General features: G+C 38.9%; 11 protein-coding genes across 11 annotated transcripts; 7 read left to right on the top strand and 4 right to left on the bottom strand. All coding sequences in view use genetic code 12, as the record gives it.

Annotated features, from left to right (window-relative positions):
• Positions 1 to 90: 90 nt before the first annotated feature.
• On the top strand, positions 91 to 1,683 carry I9W82_005224 (uncharacterized protein; the record flags this gene model as incomplete). The annotated part of the gene is made up of 1 exon (XM_067694378.1): positions 91 to 1,683. One exon carries the CDS (start codon positions 91 to 93, stop codon positions 1,681 to 1,683), a length of 1,593 nt encoding a protein of 530 aa, XP_067546704.1.
• A 351-nt stretch (positions 1,684 to 2,034) lies between these two features.
• On the top strand, positions 2,035 to 4,296 carry I9W82_005223 (serine/threonine protein kinase; the record flags this gene model as incomplete). The annotated part of the gene is made up of 1 exon (XM_067694377.1): positions 2,035 to 4,296. One exon carries the CDS (start codon positions 2,035 to 2,037, stop codon positions 4,294 to 4,296), a length of 2,262 nt encoding a protein of 753 aa, XP_067546703.1.
• A 221-nt stretch (positions 4,297 to 4,517) lies between these two features.
• On the bottom strand, positions 4,518 to 5,042 carry I9W82_005222 (uncharacterized protein; the record flags this gene model as incomplete). The annotated part of the gene is made up of 1 exon (XM_067694376.1): positions 4,518 to 5,042. The coding sequence occupies one exon, from the start codon at positions 5,040 to 5,042 to the stop codon at positions 4,518 to 4,520; it is 525 nt and encodes a 174-aa protein (XP_067546702.1).
• Positions 5,043 to 5,329: 287 nt separating this feature from the next.
• Positions 5,330 to 5,776, top strand: I9W82_005221 (mitochondrial 54S ribosomal protein mL40; the record flags this gene model as incomplete). The annotated part of the gene is made up of 1 exon (XM_067694375.1): positions 5,330 to 5,776. One exon carries the CDS (start codon positions 5,330 to 5,332, stop codon positions 5,774 to 5,776), a length of 447 nt encoding a protein of 148 aa, XP_067546701.1.
• Positions 5,777 to 5,853: 77 nt separating this feature from the next.
• EAF6 (Eaf6p) lies at positions 5,854 to 6,675 on the bottom strand (the record flags this gene model as incomplete). The annotated part of the gene is made up of 1 exon (XM_067694374.1): positions 5,854 to 6,675. One exon carries the CDS (start codon positions 6,673 to 6,675, stop codon positions 5,854 to 5,856), a length of 822 nt encoding a protein of 273 aa, XP_067546700.1.
• A 474-nt stretch (positions 6,676 to 7,149) lies between these two features.
• Positions 7,150 to 8,060, top strand: I9W82_005219 (uncharacterized protein; the record flags this gene model as incomplete). The annotated part of the gene is made up of 2 exons (XM_067694372.1): positions 7,150 to 7,555; positions 7,669 to 8,060. The coding sequence occupies 2 exons, from the start codon at positions 7,150 to 7,152 to the stop codon at positions 8,058 to 8,060; spliced, it is 798 nt and encodes a 265-aa protein (XP_067546699.1).
• Positions 8,061 to 8,338: 278 nt separating this feature from the next.
• I9W82_005218 (DAL5) lies at positions 8,339 to 8,989 on the bottom strand (the record flags this gene model as incomplete). The annotated part of the gene is made up of 1 exon (XM_067694371.1): positions 8,339 to 8,989. The coding sequence occupies one exon, from the start codon at positions 8,987 to 8,989 to the stop codon at positions 8,339 to 8,341; it is 651 nt and encodes a 216-aa protein (XP_067546698.1).
• Positions 8,990 to 9,601: 612 nt separating this feature from the next.
• On the top strand, positions 9,602 to 10,882 carry I9W82_005217 (uncharacterized protein; the record flags this gene model as incomplete). The annotated part of the gene is made up of 1 exon (XM_067694370.1): positions 9,602 to 10,882. One exon carries the CDS (start codon positions 9,602 to 9,604, stop codon positions 10,880 to 10,882), a length of 1,281 nt encoding a protein of 426 aa, XP_067546697.1.
• Positions 10,883 to 11,066: 184 nt separating this feature from the next.
• On the top strand, positions 11,067 to 12,893 carry I9W82_005216 (uncharacterized protein; the record flags this gene model as incomplete). Its single annotated transcript, XM_067694369.1, has 1 exon — positions 11,067 to 12,893. One exon carries the CDS (start codon positions 11,067 to 11,069, stop codon positions 12,891 to 12,893), a length of 1,827 nt encoding a protein of 608 aa, XP_067546696.1.
• Positions 12,894 to 14,365: 1,472 nt separating this feature from the next.
• ENO1 (phosphopyruvate hydratase) lies at positions 14,366 to 15,685 on the top strand (the record flags this gene model as incomplete). The annotated part of the gene is made up of 1 exon (XM_067694368.1): positions 14,366 to 15,685. One exon carries the CDS (start codon positions 14,366 to 14,368, stop codon positions 15,683 to 15,685), a length of 1,320 nt encoding a protein of 439 aa, XP_067546695.1.
• Positions 15,686 to 15,729: 44 nt separating this feature from the next.
• Positions 15,730 to 17,115, bottom strand: I9W82_005214 (kynureninase; the record flags this gene model as incomplete). The annotated part of the gene is made up of 1 exon (XM_067694367.1): positions 15,730 to 17,115. One exon carries the CDS (start codon positions 17,113 to 17,115, stop codon positions 15,730 to 15,732), a length of 1,386 nt encoding a protein of 461 aa, XP_067546694.1.
• Positions 17,116 to 17,217: the final 102 nt, after the last annotated feature.

The raw sequence follows: 17,217 nt of genomic DNA, 5'->3' as shown, positions 1-17,217 counted from the left end.
GTATTTAAATGATTGTGATTCCACTGACGAACTTTGGCCAGACGGCGATTCTTGCACAATCAAATTCTCCAGTCCGAACCACCATTACAAATGACTAACCTGAACGCTGAAATACACAAGGCTGAAAAGCCAGATGTTTCTCTTGTTGAAGATGTTGAGGCTGAAAAACCTCATGCCTCGGAAAAGAATTTAGTTGAAGTTATAGATTCCAGTCTAGGATCTATCGATCTGAGTGAAGAAGACTATTACACTGACTTGCCAGAGTCTTTGCAACACTTGACACAGGAAGAGTTGAAGGAACTAGACAAGAAAACGATTAGGAAAGTTGACATGAGAATGATTCCCATGTTGATGTTTATCTACATTTTAAACTATCTTGATCGTAACAACATTGCCAGTGCTCGGTTAGGTGGCTTGGAGAAAGACTTGGGTTTAGTTGGTAATCAATACCAAGTGTGTATTTCCATTTTATTTGTGGGTTACATCTTATTCCAAGTCCCAGCAAATATGATAGTGAACAAATTTGGTCGTCCTTCAGTTTTCTTAACAGTGGTTATGACTTTATGGGGTGCGATCTCAACGGCAACCGGAGGAGTACAGAATTTTGGAGGGTTAGCTGCCGCACGTGCTTTTCTTGGTGTTGTTGAATCTGCCTTCTTTGGTAGTGCATTGATGGTTTTATCGATGTGGTATGATAAAAAGTCTTTAGCTACAAGAAACTCGCTTTTGTTTGCAGGTTCTCTGATAAGTTCGGCATTCAGTGGGTTGCTAGCTGCCGCTATTTTGCAAATGGATGGCTTAGCTGGAATTGAGGGATGGAGATGGTTGTTTATAATCGAAGGTGGTGTAACTGTTTTAACAGTTCCTTTTGCTTATCTCATCTTGCCTGACAAACCTTCGAACACCAAGTTTTTAAATGAAATGGAAAAGGATCTTGTGCAGTGGAAAGTGAGAAGAGACTTGGGTAAAGTTGATGACTCTGATTCTGAAGCGCATGTTACAATTTGGCAAGGCTTCAAGTTGGCAATAAAAGATGAAAAAATGTGGATGGTTTGTGGTCAAGTTAGTCTTGTGGTGGTTGGCTGTGGTATTATCAACTTTTTCCCTACAATTGTTTCCACTTTGAATTATAATCGTACAATCACGTTGTGTTTGACAGCTCCACCCTATGTACTTGCAATTCCAGCTTCATACTTTTGGGCTAGACATGCAGACAAGACTGGTGAAAGATCTTTTCATGTTGGATTTCCAATGTTACTTGCAACTATCTCATTTATCATTCCTATTGCTACAACCAATTTTGGTGCTAGGTACTTTGCTATGGTATTGATGATGCCTAGTTTACTTACAGCGTATGTGCTTGGGATCACCTGGATGTCCAATTCTTGTCCAAGACCGCCGGCTAAGAGATCGGTTGCAATTGCCTTGATGATTGGATTGAGTAATTCACCTTATGCTTGGACGCCCTTTTTGTACCCAGCTTCAGATGGACCACGTTATACCAAAGCTATGGGTGTTAATATTGGAGCTCTTGTGTTGGGGATTATGCTAGTGATATTGTTAAGATTACGGTTGATGCAATTGAATAAAAAGATTACAAATGGAACGATGAATTGGCAGAGAGAGTTGGGAGAAGGTAATGATGGTTCTAAGATTTCTGCAGACTTTAGATATTTATATTAGAGACTTAACCGATGTGGACAGGTTCCGCAATAGTACTGTGAATCGCAACATGTAGTATCAATGTAGGACGAGTGTGCCTTGATGTCGCATCGTAATAAAATTTCACGACATTGACGTGGAAAATAAACAAAAAAGTGAAAAGAGGGGCGTTTTCTTCAAACTATCAACAAAGGGAGATAAAGTGAGATTATTATAGCGATACATCTGCACATTACATCAGACGATTATTATAACTTATATTTACACTGCAACAGTATTTTAGTACAAACTGTTAAAGAAACATCATCTATATATTTTACCCATTTGTCAAAAGTTTATCCAGCTTCCCCCTATTTTTTCTTATACAAACCAATGTTCAAGTTCAAGAATAAACTTAAGTTCGGGTCTTCTAATGACAAGCAGCAGCAGCAGCAGCAGCAACACAATCTTCCCAATGAGAATGGGTCAGTGGAATCGACACCACCACCTCATTCAACAAGTTCCCCTTCATCACAACAACAATCCATTGATGCATCACTGACACCAAATAGAACTCCGTCGGAATCGAGAAAGACTGTTTCTCAAATTACTAATGATGTATCTAAACTATCTGTCAATGATGATTCACCAGATAAACAATCAACTTTACACAGTCATGCTGGTAGTGAAAAGAATTTGTCATCACCAGAGTACAATGCCAATCATACGTTGCAACAAGCCGGAGATTTACACCCACCAACTACTGAGTCGAATGTAACAACAAACTCCTCCAATTATCATGCTGGCTCGCCTTCTTCATCGCATCCAACTTCAGTCGGACAAGCTACATCAGCAGCTTCCAACTCGGGGGAATCAGCCAATGCTGCTGGTACCTCTACTGCAGGGGGTTCACTGTCCGCATCATCATCCCCGGGCTTGCTCACAGTCAAGATATACGGCTCACAAAATATCCAATTACCCATTAAAATTAACAACAATAAGCAAATCTTACATGCGTTGGCTATAAACTCAAGTAGTGAAAGTGTGGGACAACAATTGTTGAAGAATATGGCTGCTATTGAAGAAGAAAGTAGTGAAGTGGGTGACTTTATACAAGGATCAAACGCCACAAAGGTGTTGCCTTCGATTATAACAATTCCCAAGTCAGAGAATTTGGTCAAATCGTTGCTTTACTTGACGATTGAGTTCGAGAATAACGTTTTGGTGATTGAACCACAGAAGGGAAGTGTTAATCAATCTACTTGGAACCAAGTAATCTCTTTTGATGTCACAAATAAATCTCCGAATAACAATAGCAACTCGCAATTTTTGAATTTGAACTTGTTTATGCGGTTACCCAATGTTTTGATTCCAGACACGGAAAAGCATCGCAGCAAGCAATTGTTTACGAATTATCAAGCTGATGGTTCTAACAAGTCAATGTCATCAAACTCATCCAACTCAACAAGTTCTCAAGTTAATATTGGAGACTTGTTGATTGGTACCATCAAGTTACCAATAAACACAAGATCACATACTCAACAAGTTAGATTAATGCATCATGAATATTTAAAGTTTACAAATTACAATGCTGTTTTGCTGGATGCGATTCGACAAGATATGGGAGAGATCATGTTGACTGTTGAGTATAAACCGTTGACAAAGAAACATCTTTCTATTGATGATTTTGATTTGTTGAAAGTCATTGGAAAGGGTTCATTTGGAAAAGTCATGCAAGTTGTTAAAAAGGATACCAAACAAATTTATGCTTTGAAAACCTTGAGAAAGCAACATATAGTCTCCAGGCTGGAAGTGACCCACACTTTGGCAGAAAGGACTGTGTTGGCAAGGATAAATAATCCATTCATTGTCCCATTAAAGTTTTCATTCCAATCACCAGAGAAATTGTACCTTGTTCTTTCATTCATCAATGGTGGTGAATTATTCTGGCATTTACAAAGAGAAGGTAAATTCAGTATGGATAGATCGAGATTCTATATTGCCGAGTTGTTAACTGCTTTGGAAAGTTTACATGAATTGAATGTAATTTATCGGGATTTGAAACCAGAAAATATTTTGCTTGATTATCAAGGACACATTGCACTTTGTGATTTCGGATTGTGTAAATTAAACATGAGTAATGATGACAAGACAAATACATTTTGCGGTACGCCAGAATATCTTGCTCCTGAACTTTTATTGAACCAGGGCTATACCAGAAGTGTTGATTGGTGGACTTTAGGAACATTGTTGTATGAAATGTTGACTGGGTTACCTCCATTTTATGACTCCGATGTCCCCACAATGTACAAGAAGATTTTACAAGATCCATTGCGGTTCCCACCATTTTTGGAAGGTACCGATGCTCAAGATTTATTGATAAAGTTGTTACAAAAGGATCCACTGCATAGGTTAAATGACGCACAAGCTATTAAGAACCATCCATTTTTCAAAGACATCGATTGGAACAAGTTGTTGAATAAGAGTTATTTACCTCCTTTCAAACCAAATGTTGAGAATTTGCTAGACACTTCGAATTTTGATCAAGATTTCACAAATGAAAAACCTCAGGATTCGGTAGTTGATGATTTCTTGACCGAGAGTGTACAGAAGCAGTTTGGTGGATGGACTTATAATGGTGATACTGTTTTATAAAGTGAAGCAAACGGGTGATGTTTATACTTATTAGTCGAGTGGAGGAGGAGATAACAGGATTAGAGGACTTGCAAATGAAACAAAGTTTGTGTTAGAAAGGAACGTCCTTGTAGGTCTACACAACGTAAGCCTCTTAACTCTATACCAAATTAACCACACCCAGATACTTCTTACAACCACTCACTACTCTATACCAGCATCTCTCCCACAAATCCCATCAGTTAATGCTTATTAGCAGCATTGTAATAAGTGGCACCACTGCTTCCTGGAAAGCTCAGATCAACCTTTTTATTCGAAGTATGACCTTTTTCTAAAGGTGCCTTTGGGTTCCAAGCGGCATATTCACCTCGAGCAACTTTATCTTGTTGGTTCTTTTGAAAAATGGGATACTGTGGGTTTACGTTCTGTGGATCAGTGTTGTTGATATCAACCACGGTTGGTTTGATTGTGTAGAGATTTTGTGGAGGTTGTTGCTGTTGTGAAGATGAACCTCCTTGCTGAAGTGGTGGTGGATAGTTGGGGTAGTTGTTATCTGGTGGTGGTTGGGAGTAGTCTGGTGCATCTGATTGCGGAGCAAATTGATCTTGAGGATGGTTGCTACTTCCAGAATACGGACCTTGCGATCCTTGAATGTCATCATAAGCTGGCGGAGCATCAGGCAAATTGTGGCTACTATCTTGTCCTGCTGCTGCTTGTTGCTCTTCAAGAGCATATTTCTGTCTCAATCTCTCTTTTTCATCAGACATTGCTGTTGTGTGGACTTGATTCGGTTTGCTTGATTGTTTGTTTGAACGTAAATGTATTAACCCACGAGGTTGTGTGTGGTTAGATGAAAGATTGCGGCAATAAATGACATTGTGTCACGCTTAAGTTTACTGTCGCGTAAATGACTCTTACGACAATAAAATTTAAGACATTGGAAAATTTTATTTTGGAACTTTTTCTTTTTAACTTGAAAATTTTATAACCAGTGGAAGACCAAGAAAACCTCATCAACTGCTGCTTCAGTGCCCACCAAGGAAGAGTCCTGACAATGTTCACCACCAACAAAATAAACACCACAAACCTAGCGCAAGGTGCTTTAACATTTGTCCGTTTCAAAAGACAATCCACCGGAGCCAATCAACTAAATGCATCAACACAAAAGATCGTCAATCAATTATCAGTATTATCAGCCAGTAGGAAACAACCACAATTATTGAAGTTATGCAATGAAGATTTAATCAAACATAGAACAATTATGAATGCATGGAAATTACTTCAACGTAAAAAACATCAAAAGCAACAACACCAATTAGATTTGCAATACAAGAGTATACGTAATGCTATGGAAGATTTAAAAGAGACGAGTCCTGCATTGTTTGAGATGGCTAATGCGAAAACCAAGTTGAGGTTTACTACGTTCCCTATTGAAATGAGAGTTCCCACTGATTACCCACCAACTAAACCTTGGGTACATGCTTATTCACCAAAGAAATAGAGAGTCACCTCAAGCAAATGCTTTATAAATGTTGTAATTAATGTACATAGACCTTTTAAGCCAAAGGTTACAATTTTTCAATCCTCTATTGTTCTCGCCTTTCTCTTTCTTGAAGGTGTACTCGATCGACTAATCTCTTGCTTGTTATTCTCTAAAGCAACAGATGCAGCTACAGGCGTGGCAGAGGCACTTCCAGCAGCACCCGCATTGCCTGGCTTGATACCTAAGTTCGCAGTTGTTGGATCAACTGAATCCTCATAATCATCGAAATCATCCCTGGCATTGATAATAGACGAAGCTGTAGCATTCGCCAATGCTCCATTCGCAGCAGCAGCATATCCAGCTCCATGTCGTTTAACCATATTCTTCACAAATGATATTGAACTTAGACTGAATATGTGATCATCTTCTGTATATACTATCCTTCTCTTGAATCCCGATGCACCTGATCCACCGCCACCTCCAGTTGCACTTGCCCCACCTCCACTAGATTTGGAAAAGTTTTCAAATCCTTTGACTATGTTTCCTGAATAACTTTCTTCAAAGTAGCTAGATTCTTTCTGATATATCGTGTCCTCCAATTTGGCTAATTTGTTGGCAATTTCTTGCTTTTTGAGTATTTGCTGAGTTAGTTTCTTTTTTAGGTCATTGTATTTCTCTACACTGGCTGCACCTTTGGATTGTTTAGTGGAAGATGAAGATGGCGTGGAAGCTTTTGATTGACTACTGGGTGTACTATTATCTGATTTGTTATTATTCTTTTGTGGTGATTTTGATTGATCAGACCCAGCTCCTTTACTCGGCAGGGGTGCGGCTTTTAGTGGGACTGCAGGCTTATCTTCCGTTGAATCTTTCTTTTGCAGCAGGTTCTTCATCTCTTTCATCTCTTCGTTAGCCATTACTGGTGGATATCGAAGGATCAACAAGAAAGGTGCTACTACCAGTTTTTGTTGATCCTTTTTTTTAACTTGGCGTGTCGTGTCGTGGTTTATAATGTTGTGACATCTGGATAAGATGCGATGGTATTGCTCTTTGCCCTTTGACTTTATAGCCAATGAAACCAGAAAAAGTCTTCATGAATGGCTACTTTGGGTTTATGATGGCTATTGTAATTGTTTAATTGTTGTATTTGTGGAATTTACCTCCCTCAACCATTGCATTTCAATGGGTGCAAAAATTCTCTTACAGAAGCACACGTCTGTCAAAGAAGAGAATAGGAAAGAATTGTGTCAACTTACGTAACTACTTACCTACTTAGGTTTCAATTAAAAAATCCAAAACAGGTGAAGTAAGAATACGATCTTCTATATAAAGAGCAACGCAAAACTCCCCTAATACGTCAATTTGGAAAAAATAGCGTCCCATTCCTTACAATGCTCTGTTTATCAGATGTACCACATGAAGTACTCCAAGATGTATTTTGCCAATTAAACCAACACCAAGCATTGTGCTTTGCTCCACTACATTCTCGATTTTACCACATTACAAAACAAAAATTATATAAAAATATTCACGTTTATGGTCCAATGTGGTATAAACAAGCCAAAGCAGATAATAGCAGATGGATTAGACGTTGCTTTCCTAAAGATATCAACAATTGCGAAACCAATTCTTATACATTTATCTCATTATTCACTTTACAAAAATACTATAAGGAGATGGATGATGATCAAGTTATTCACCATTTCGAATTGTTTGAATACGAAAATGAAACTTTTACTCTCATCCTCGACAACTTTAAGTTGATTAAAAATTTTGAAATAATTAAATATGCAGTATGTATCTGCAGAATTCTAGTATCAGGCGAGAAATTCAAGAAGGTTTGCAGCCATTTCGTGGTTCATACACAATTTTTACCCCACTAACATTTGAACTTTCCTCGATGAGATCAGGTACTACATACACATCTTGGAACATCAATCTTATATGTACACCATCATCAGCAGAGACGGAAGAAGGTGATTCCAAATCATCATTGAATTTTACTACATTGACTTCGATAGACTTTCAACCTAAGGATTGCTATGCACTAAAACCTTGCTTGTTGAAATTACACAAGTTGCACAGTCATCACCACCATGATAAGGTTATCAGGACCCCATGGGCCACTCTATATGATGCGGCAATACTTCGCGAACTCGCATTAGTAGGAACCTTCGATTTCCAGAACGTTTTCCCCATTGGCGACTTGACTATACCCGCTACTTCGTCAACTTTGTATCAGAATTCGACTTCAGAAGAGTTTGGTATCAGCTATTGCGAATTTGGGACAATTGAGACATGACACATTAAGCCTGCTTATAATTTCATACGACACAAACAACAACACTGTTGCAAGAGAGATTTGCAAACTTTGTATGAACTTTTCACGTTCGTCAATACACTACTGGTATGAAGCAGCCGAAATGAAATTAAGTCTGTCGTTTACTAAAGCAATCATTAACCATAGCCCTAAGCTTCCTTTTGGTAGTTGCGCGAGAACATTTTATAAAATTTGAGTGAAAATATAAAACAAAGAAACTACTACGCGATATACAAATATATACCAGACACGATAGGCCTCTAAAGGGCATACCTGAAATTAGGATTTTGCTTGTCAGTCAAATCAGCGAATTCGTAATTCTCAATGTGGCTCATATCAACAGGTGGCAATGCATCACGTCTCTTATTGTCCAAGTAATAGGAAATATAAATGAGAATCAAGCACACCAATGTAGCACAACTGCAAACAACAATAGCTATCTTGCCCCCTGCATACTCGGGAGCTTGGTTGTCTATGAAAGTTTGAGGACCGACCAAGTTCCCAACACAATAGCCAATCAAAAATATAGCACTGACTGTAACCTTTTTTGTGTGGCCAGCCACCGACGAAGAGACTTGAGACTGAATGCAAATGTAACAAAGGGGACTTAGATACCACACATAAAGCCCAGCTAGCTTTCCCTTCTTTGTAGGTGCATATGCTAATAAACATTCTGCCATGACCGTTACCATTGCAATAAAGATGGTCATCAACATACGTGAATGGATAAACTTCAGCAACCATGCAAACAACACACATCCCACAATCTCAATTGCACCAGATGGTAACTGCATCAAGAGTGATTGTGCGGCATCATAACCAAATTGCTCATTCATCAAAACAGTTCCAAATGTAGTCACCCCTCCATTGGGAATATTCTGTGCTATGGTAAAAGTAAAGAATAAACGCATCAACGGTGGCCTTTTTGGCAAGTTGAACTCCCTCTGAAGTTCACCAGGCTAAGCATTTAAACTTGATCTGGAAACTAGTTGCAAAATATAATTCCCTTTAGTGTAATCCAAAAAGTCGTGTATAGTATTCAAAACTTTGAGAGAAAAAATTTCTTGAATTAGCTCACTTCAACATCTCCATTTGTAAATGACTCGCCCGTGGCTTCTTTTCTCGTCAATATACAGTTGAGAAAGCTGGACTAGTATAAGCACGTTTAGCGAGAGAGAATCTGTACACTGAGAACCTGCTTTGAGTGTTGGAATGTGTACTATGAGTCAATAGGTATGCTCACGTGATCTGCCACAAAGTCACTGTTAAAATTTCTGTACTCAAATTATATTGGTTAATAAGAAGTAACAAATGATCAGGTTCGTACCGACATTCATATCAATTGTGGAACAACAGAATCAGAATATATCGTAACGCTAGATCCACGTCGTTCGGAGTCATTCTAAATCCAAATTTCTACAAGCAAGATCACATCGTCAGAATGAGGAAATTATAACAGACTATTCTATGATCCAAGGTATATGACACCACTTTTGAGAATATACATCACTCTTTCTAAAGTCATGGCTTCATTAACCAGTTTACCTCATGGAGCTTTGGAAGAGATATTTTCTGAACTCAACCAGCATTATACTTTAGCGCTTGCTCCATTGCACTCTAAATTTCACTACGTTGCCAAACCCAAGTTGTATCGCAACATCTATGTATACACCCCATGGAAATTGAATGACAAATTGGAACCAAATGAACTGGGGGTAACTTTCCGCATCCCCAATAATCTTAACAATTGCAAGAGCATGAAATATTCAATTATATCATCAGACGTGTTTGAAAGATATTTTATGAGAATGGATCCGATGCAAGAGATCAATCGTTTAGAGATGTATGGACACAATATGACTATGATTGATTGTATTTTCAGACATTTTAAAAAAATTAAGCTTTTTGAACTAGTTGCAATGTTTTACCCAGAACCAACATACCTAGCTCGACAACCTGATCACCTCGAGTTCATGCAACAATACCTTGATAGTTACGGCTGCAGTACTCATTACATCTGCCCCATATATATTGGTAGATTCAGCAAACCAACACTAGTTGATGTCAAGCTGATTAATATTACGGAATGGTATTGTTATAACCAACTTGATGGACTCCATCTGTCAACAAGCTTGACGGAGCTAAAGATCTACCACTCGCTGGGAGAATGCCATATGAGATTTCGGTTTACTATGAAGTTGCGTCTGTTGCATATTTTCGATTGTTGGGGAAAGTTGGCTTTCAATTTCCCGTTATGTGACTTTTTTGACACCAGTTGTCTTTGCGAGTTGTCGCTTAAGGGCGATATCAAATTGAAAACCGTATTCAGCTGCACCGACATGGAGCAAGAATTCCCAAGATTGGAGCAATTGTGCATTCGATTTGACGGGAAGAAGTACGCTCCTAGTGCAGTCTATATACTCAAAGAGTATAAGCATGCCAAACTCAAGTCCCTTGTCATATCGAGCCGTAAAAGCCTTGTGAGTGATGCAAGGGCTGTTTGTTCATTAATCGCAAACTTTCCGCGCAGTAGTATAAATTGGTGGAATGAGATCCTTACATGCGGGACCAGGAGATTGCTTTCTCACAACATGACAGTGCTTAGTCCCAATCTCCCATTTGGGGTTGTTGGCTACCATTTCATCGAATCGGCCCGTGATGATTTGACCAATTTTGAGCATACAATTACCGATTATTCAGGAAGAGAGGTCAGAGTTAAGCTTAGACGTTTGTATACGCAAACTGAACTTTATACCATATGCAACATAAAAGATAGTCACTCAAAAATTAGACGTGAACGCTGAAGTTACTGGACATCTCCCTTGTATCATTTGGTTTGCATGCGGTGGGTGGTCTTGGGTACAGGTCACAATGGTGTTAGTTTTTATTTTTATTTTTATTTTTTTGCCCCTTTGATGAACACTTTGGCAACCAATTTTCTTGATTTCTACCACACAGCATATTTGTTCACGTAATTGAGTTAACAACATGAGTTCTCGAAGTGCGAAGACTACATTATTTAACATTCTCAATGTTGACAAACGAATTGGTGCTTTTGCACAATATTTTGAAGAAGAGGGTACAGGTAATCATACTTTGCAAGAAGAGGGTACAGGTAATCATACTTTGCAAGAAGAGGTTACAGGTAATCATACTTTGCAGGATGCTGTTGATGCATATGTAGATCAGGTTGACGAGAGCGAGGAAGCAACAGATGAACAAGTAAGGGATCTAGTACTCAGTCTGTACGGGAACTCTTTTGAGTCTCTCGATGAAGGTGAAAAAACATCTGTTGTTCAAATAGTCAAGCAAATGACGAAATTTCTTGAATTAAATAAAATACCATGGAAGGAGCCGCTAACAAATAAGGTTATATGCATTCTATATGAAATTGTTGAAGATTTTTACACTTACGCCAAGCAACATTGGAAAGTGCATATGAATTTTGAATGTTCTTTACCCAACCTTATAACTATCTCATTGGCCATTTTTTTCACACAAGGCACCATTCCAGTGGAGAGTGGTAAAAGTCTCTCCAGTGATCCATTAAATTCGGACGTGTTTTATGATGTACCCCTTCATGTGGTGGAGACACTGGAGAACTTCAATATCAACAACTTGCTTGGTTTGAGTGTTTATCTGTTTGATGACTTGAAACTCTGGGCGTTCCGCGTAGACGATCCGTGTCTCCGGAACGAATCTGAGCGTGCTTGGTCAGCTGCTTTTGCAAAAACTTTTTTGACACCAGTTCTTAAGTTCGCTAATGCTCAAGTGGACCGGCAATTTGATATTGAAATATTGCAAGATCATCTCCTTCAAACTTCATGGAATGGTAAAATGGTTATAAAATATCCTGACTATTCCGTGACGAGAGTGAATGCAAGAAAGGCGGATGATTCTGAGCATGCTAGACCTGATGATGTCACTATAATGGTGGCTGAGGTAAAATTGGCTGATGTCGCCTCGTTTTACAACAACAATAACCATGGTCATAAGCAAGTTCTCCAGCAAATACTTGCTTCAATGTTTTTGTCAAAATTGAAAATATCATATTTGTTCACGCCTCACCAAGGAGCTAAGATTGTATATGAAGGTGTAAGAGAGTTTGAGGGTGTTATAAAGGCTCTGTTGAGGGTCCAAAATTTCGGGAAAGTAAACAGCAACATCAGTACAGTGGGATGTTTACTATTGGATTTGCTTGAACAGGAGGATTTCCGTATGAGAGACGAAGACTATTTAGCTCTTGCTGAAATATTAATTAAACCAAGTGCGCAAGTGTCTTCACCCAGCGGTGAACCTTCAGCGCCCTCGACCGGCTCAAGATCCGACCACGACAATAGACGAAACTTCAACCCGCGTACAATGATTAAAGGTGCTAGTGCAGGAGGCGAGGCTTCTTTTGCAGCAGGTGTGGATGCCCAAGTTGGTCAACAAAAACATAAAACGGGAGGAACTTCCAAGAAAAAGGGCAAAGGTCTTTGGTACAGAGAAACCTTTAAGAAATGGAATGGAAGGTGGAAAATGCCGGTTGACAAGAGCAATGAAGCTACCAAAGATACTGTCGAAGAAGACGAAATTGCACAGATAGACAACGGCAATGAACCTACGAAAGAAATCATGAAATCAGACAAAATTGCACAGGTAGACAAGGTTATTGAATCTACTAAAGAAACCATGAAAGAAGACAAAACTGCGCAAGCAGATTCCAAAAACATCCTTTCAAAACATGCCAAGGGCTATCATACATTGCCAAAGGATTTTTGGAGGAGATTGGCCTTTAAAAGCAAACCATCACGTCCAGGATCACAAAAATAATATAACTTTGACCTTTTTTTTTAACCCCTTGAATGTTTAGAATTAAAAGATGAGAGAAAAGGTGCTTTTGATGTTTTTGTTTTTTTGAGAGCTATGAGTTGTTTTTGTTGTAAATGCGCTATTAACGTATTTACTAAATTTTGTTTTGTATAGTTTAGATATTTAAGTTAGAAATGGTTGCGAAAAATTATTTTCATGTTCACCGCCCTAGCGTCGACATATGTGTGGGTCGATGTTGAAACGATGACATTTTTAGTGTCATAGTGGAGTGGTACGGAGACCGTGCTAGAACGACACATTTCGACCTAACGTCTCGACCTAAGCTGGTATAGGACCAGATGAGCCCGTGGTAGAAACGAAAAAAATTTCTGCGCTACCACCTTTTTGGAACATTTTTTTCCAAAAATGCGATTTTTCTCCTGGAAAAAAAAAACAAAAAAAACACGCCTATTTTAATCTGTAGAGAGATTGGAAAATCATTTTCCTGAGGCTTATTGCAGCACCATTCGCATTACCGAATCCAAATTTAAAATCGGATACAGGGAGTGCAGGGCGGTATTTGCGCGACTTAAAAAGTGTTTCTCAGACCATGAATTGGTTGTTTTGTACAATCAACAACGTTTTTATTGTTGAGAGATGCATTTTTCTAACTATCTTGGTTGTGCTTGAAATGGGGCCACCATAGGAAAAAATGTTGTTGGTGCAAGGATTGACCCATTTCTCATGTTTCTTGTAGAGTAGATGTGTCAGTCACTAGGACCAGCTACCAGAACTACATGTCCGTGCCAATTACACGCAAATGAATGAAAGAAACTGCTCAACAGATATAGGTGCTGTGGTAAAAAGAACCAGCCATCCAAATCGATAATATGAAGGAGCTTCAATTGAGCAGCTAGTCCAATAGAAGCTACGTCTTGAAGTCCCTTTTTATTGTCATTTCTTCAAATCAATTGTTTCCTCTCGGAATTGCGTTTACCAAATAGTCTCGGGAGAGATCGGTTGCAGTTGGAAAAAAAATACATCACTCTAATCCCTTGGTCCGTATTATTCCACAAACAAACACCGAGAGATCAAAAAAAGAATATTATGTGGAGAACTGTCGTCAGAGAAGAGTATATATAGCTTTGAAGTTTCGGCTGAGAGTGAAGAATATTGACACAGAATAGAAACAGAGGCTCAATGTGATTCAACTGTTCTATGTGACATTTTGTAATATACAACGGGTGATTGTGTTCCATAAAAAAAAAAAGACTGTGTGTGTATGTGTGTGGTAATAGTTATATAACCATTATGCAGTACCAATTTTTTTAAAAATTTTGTTGAAATTTTGCACTCATACACACACCACAGTCTTCCGACAATCTCTCCCCTTTTGAAAAAAAAAATATATATAAAACCAACAGACTTTTCCCAATTTTTCTTTTAATTACTCAATTGAACTAATCAATTACAATTTCTAATTATTATTCACAATGGCTATTACTAAGATTCATTCAAGATACGTTTACGACTCCAGAGGTAACCCAACTGTTGAAGTTGACTTAACCACTGAAAAGGGTTCATTCAGAGCAATTGTTCCATCTGGTGCTTCCACTGGTGTCCATGAAGCTTTGGAATTGAGAGACGGTGACAAATCAAAATGGTTAGGTAAGGGTGTTTTGAAGGCTGTTGCCAATGTCAATGACACCATTGCCCCAGCTTTGATCAAGGCAAAAATCGACGTCACTGACCAAGCCAAGATTGACAAGTTTTTAATCGATTTGGATGGTACTCCAAACAAATCAAAATTGGGTGCCAATGCTATCTTGGGTGTTTCTTTGGCTGCTGCTAAGGCTGGTGCCGCTGAAAAGAATGTCCCATTGTACAAACACATTGCTGACATCTCCAAGGCTAAACAAGACAAATACGTCTTGCCAGTTCCATTCCAAAACGTTTTGAACGGTGGTTCTCACGCTGGTGGTGACTTGGCTTTCCAAGAATTTATGATTGTTCCATCTGGTGTTTCATCCTTCAGCGAAGGTTTGAGAATTGGTTCAGAAGTTTACCACAACTTGAAGAGCTTGACCAAGAAGAAGTACGGTCAATCAGCTGGTAACGTTGGTGACGAAGGTGGTGTTGCTCCAGATATCAAGACTGCTCAAGAAGCTTTGGACTTGATTGTCTCAGCTATTGAAGCTGCTGGTTACACCGGTAAGGTTGACATTGCCATGGATGTCGCCTCATCTGAATTCTACAAGGATGGTAAATACGACTTGGACTTTAAGAACCCAGACTCTGACAAATCCAAGTGGTTGACTGGTCCTCAATTGGCTGAATTGTACGGTGAATTGTTGCAAAAATACCCAATTGTCTCTATCGAAGATCCATTTGCTGAAGATGACTGGGAAGCTTGGAGCCATTTCTTCACCAAGGTTCAAGGTAAGGTCCAAATTGTTGGTGATGACTTGACTGTTACCAACCCACTCAGAATCAAAAAGGCTATTGAAACTAAAGCTGCTGATGCTTTGTTGTTGAAGGTTAACCAAATTGGTACCTTGACTGAATCCATCCAAGCTGCCAACGACTCATACGCTGCTGGTTGGGGTGTTATGGTTTCCCACAGATCTGGTGAAACTGAAGATACCTTCATTGCTGACTTGTCTGTTGGTATCAGATCAGGTCAAATCAAGACTGGTGCACCAGCTAGATCCGAAAGATTGGCTAAGTTGAACCAAATCTTGAGAATTGAAGAAGAATTGGGAGACAAGGCTATCTACGCTGGTAAGAACTTCCACACTGCTCAAACTTTGTAAGAATAAATAAAAGAGAGATATTTTGTAAAAAATTAATTGTTTATTTACTTGTAGTCGGATGATATACTATCCAATACCTCAAATAAGCGTTGCATAGCAATGTACGTCTCTTCGAATGTGTTGTACAACGGTAATGGTGCTAGTCTGATAACATCGGGTCTTCTTTCATCACAAATGATGGCATGGTTGTGCAAGTATTCAGACACCTTTTCCATCACATTATCTTGCTTATTGTCCCTGTGAGGTTGGAATAATACACTAAGCTGGGCCCCTCTATCCTCTGGTGATAATGGCGTCAATATCTTGAATCCAAACTTGGTGCTGTCTGTACTATCTTGTGGGACGTAGTACTTACTACTAGTCAACAAGTCCTGCAAGAACTGAGTAAGTTTCACTGATTTCTCACGCAACTTTTCAATTCCGCCAACTTTCTCAAACACCTGTAATGAGGATTTTAAAGCTACACAATCAATCACACTTGGGTTCAGTTGTCTGTAACTTAATGCGGACGCAATAGGATCAAACTTTTCCAACATCTTAAATCTATCTGCACTGTTATTACCCCACCATCCTGCTAACCTAGGCTTGTATTTTTCAGTTGTGTTGTCCTTTGTATGCTTTTCATGAACAAATATTCCAGCAATGGCACCAGGGCCAGCATTGAGGTACTTGTAAGAGCACCAGGGTGCAAAATCAACATCCCAGTCGTGTAAATGGAGTGGTACATTTCCTACTGCATGTGCCAAGTCCCAACCAACTACAATTTCAGAAGCCTTTTCCTTAATGTAGTTTGTAATTCTCTTGATATCGAAAAATTGACCAGTATAGTATTGGATACCTGGGAAACATACGAGTGCAATTTCATCCAAATTCTCATCAACTGTTGACAATATCAACTCCGTTTTTAAATATGTTTCACCATTTGGTCTATCCACTTGAATCAAATGTGACTCATCATACCCATGTAATTTAACAATATTCAAAAAGGCGTAATAGTCTGAAGGAAATGCCTGTTTCTCAAATAGAATCTTGGACCTCTTACCATTTGGTTTATAGAAATGAGTGAGCAATGCATTCAAATTTGATGTTAATGAACCCATAACTGCAACCTCATTCTCCTTTGCACCAACCAAAGGTGCCAACAATGGCACACAAGGTAAGTCAATGTCAACCCAGTTGGTCAGTTCTTCAAGGGGATGGTTGAAGTGTGACTCGACTCCTCGCATCGACCATGCTTTCAATTCGTTGTTTATAGCTGTTGATGTTTGTTTCGGCATTAATCCAAGCGAATTTCCACACAAGTAAATGGATTCAGTATCTTTGGCGAATTTGTCATTGTTAATACCTAGTGATTCAAATGTGGGAATGCAAAACTCGTCTTTGTAAGTTGGATACTTTTTATCCAATTCTTTTGCTTCCTCGAGTGACATGTCTTTGGTGGAGGGGTGGACGAAATTAAATGGAAAATCAATTTTCGAGATAAAAGTGGTTATAGAACTCTATACACTGTTCTTGTTTCTGTTTCAACTAAT

This window comes from Candida metapsilosis (genome assembly GCF_017655625.1).
Source record: "Candida metapsilosis strain BP57 chromosome Unknown scaffold7, whole genome shotgun sequence".
NCBI lineage: Eukaryota > Fungi > Ascomycota > Pichiomycetes > Serinales > Debaryomycetaceae > Lodderomyces > Lodderomyces metapsilosis.
Note: the sequence above shows the minus strand (reverse complement) of the source record. Positions and strands in the feature narration are given on the sequence as shown.